Source organism: Entamoeba dispar, genomic scaffold (assembly GCF_000209125.1).
Source record: "Entamoeba dispar SAW760 scf_1105229462271 genomic scaffold, whole genome shotgun sequence".
Taxonomy (NCBI): Eukaryota; Evosea; order Mastigamoebida; family Endamoebidae; genus Entamoeba; species Entamoeba dispar.
Genome location: NW_001855109.1, coordinates 7,049 through 8,863, shown reverse-complemented (window position 1 = coordinate 8,863; position 1,815 = coordinate 7,049). Strand labels below are relative to the sequence as shown.

General features: G+C 25.1%; 3 protein-coding genes across 3 annotated transcripts in view, besides 2 other annotated features; all 3 read right to left on the bottom strand.

The window, feature by feature from the left end:
- Positions 1-51: a sequence feature (AT_rich).
- Positions 52-79: 28 nt separating this feature from the next.
- On the bottom strand, positions 80-688 carry EDI_240590 (adenosine deaminase, putative; the record flags this gene model as incomplete). Its single annotated transcript, XM_001739627.1, has 1 exon — positions 80-688. The coding sequence occupies one exon, from the start codon at positions 686-688 to the stop codon at positions 80-82; it is 609 nt and encodes a 202-aa protein (XP_001739679.1).
- A 74-nt stretch (positions 689-762) lies between these two features.
- EDI_240580 (uncharacterized protein) lies at positions 763-1,125 on the bottom strand (the record flags this gene model as incomplete). The annotated part of the gene is made up of 1 exon (XM_001739626.1): positions 763-1,125. One exon carries the CDS (start codon positions 1,123-1,125, stop codon positions 763-765), a length of 363 nt encoding a protein of 120 aa, XP_001739678.1.
- A 220-nt stretch (positions 1,126-1,345) lies between these two features.
- Positions 1,346-1,466: a microsatellite.
- A 341-nt stretch (positions 1,467-1,807) lies between these two features.
- EDI_240470 (uncharacterized protein) overlaps positions 1,808-1,815 on the bottom strand; it is a gene marked incomplete at both ends in the record, with an annotated part of 1,920 nt that continues 1,912 nt past the window's right edge. Inside the window, one exon of the mRNA XM_001733429.1 lies at positions 1,808-1,815. This exon is cut by the window's right edge and continues 1,912 nt beyond it. Coding sequence (XP_001733481.1) covers positions 1,808-1,815 — 8 coding nt within the window.

Genomic DNA, 1,815 nt, shown 5'->3' with positions numbered 1-1,815 from the left:
AAATTAAATAATAATAATAAATTAATTTAAAAAGTTTTAATTTGAAAAAAAGAAATCTAAAAAATGAACAATGATCAATTTAGACAATAATTTTAAGTTGTCTCATTTTAGTATAAGCATCTTGGATTAATTTCATTCTAATTGATTCATCTTCAATAAAAGCAGCTCTAAAAGAGTTCATAATTAATTCAACTATTTGTTCATTTGAGAATCCAAATAAATTAGTAAATAATTCATCTTCACCACTTAAAGAGCAAGAACTAACAGTAGTATTATCTGTATTAATAGTACAAGGAATTCCCAATTCCATTAATTGTAAAATTGGATGATCTTCCATTTTGTTAATAGCTTTAGTTTGGATATTACTAGTTAAACAACATTCAACAACAACTTTGTTTTCAATAACATTTTTAATTGTTTCTTTATTTTCTAATAATCTTACTCCATGTCCTATTCTTTCTGCATGATTTTTAATTGCATCATCAACACTTTCATATCCTGCTGCTTCTCCTGCATGAATAGTAACATGAATTCCATTATCAAAAGCATATTGACATGCTTTTTTATGTTTTGATGGCATAAATCCATTTTCTGGTCCGGCAAGATCAAATCCAACTACATGATCATTTTTAAATTCTACTGCTAATTGTGCTGCTTTTAATGATTCTTCTTCACTTAAATGTCTCATTGCACATACAATTAAACGTACAACAATTCCATACTTTTTTTCTGCTTTTTTTACTCCAGCAATACAGGCTTCCATTACTTTTCTTCATGATAATCCTTTATTTGTACTTTGAATTGGAGCAATCTAAATTCTACATAAGTACACCCATCAAGATATGCATCTTCACAACATTCAAACATAGTACGTTCAATATTAGCTTTTGTTTGTAATACTAAATTAATAATATCAAAAGCTTTTAAATATTGAACAAGTGATTCACAGTCATTAGTCATCATTACTAATTTATTTAATTCATTTAAGTCATATGTTGGTAATTCTATATTTTGTTCTTTGGCTATTTCAATAATAGAACTTGGTCTAATACACCCATCATAATGACGATGTAAATCAGCTTTTGGCATTTGTTTGAATAAATCATGAGTAATAGTTGTGGTCATTATTTGTAATTTGAAATTACTTTATTTTATTCTTTTCCTTTAAGTAGGATTATTTTTGTTTCTTTTTTATTCTTTATTCTTTTAACTGCTAAATATCTCTTTAAATGTTAAATGGAAGAAACTTCCGTTTACTTCGTATACCTAAAAAGAACGTTTAGATTAAATTGATTTGGTTCTAATAAAAAAAGAGAAACTCTTAATACTTCGGTGTCAAATGTTCAGAAGAAAGAAGAAATGAATAGAAGATTTAAACAAAAAAGAAAGAATAATGAAATAAAAGAATCAGTTAAAAAAAAGGAAAAATGAATAAGTTGTAGAAATGAAAGAAGATAATAAAAAGATAGTCATTCACTTGAAGAAGAAGAATCATTAAGTGAACTCATTTCAACATCTTTTTTAAAATTAATAACTACTGGCTTTGTTTGACTTAAACGATTTATATTTCTATTTATTAATCCAAAAGATGAAGGAGAACATGAAACAGATGGACTAAAATGGGATATTTTTGAATTAACTGTTCTGATTTCACGTTGTTTAACAACACAAAATAAAATATCATTTGATTGTAATAAATAATTCTTTTTTGAATATAAGTAATATTTTCCATGTTTTTGTTTTAATATTCCAAGACATTTTGCATTTTTTTCTAACATAAATTCAAAAATTAATTGAAATGGATAATTTACCATT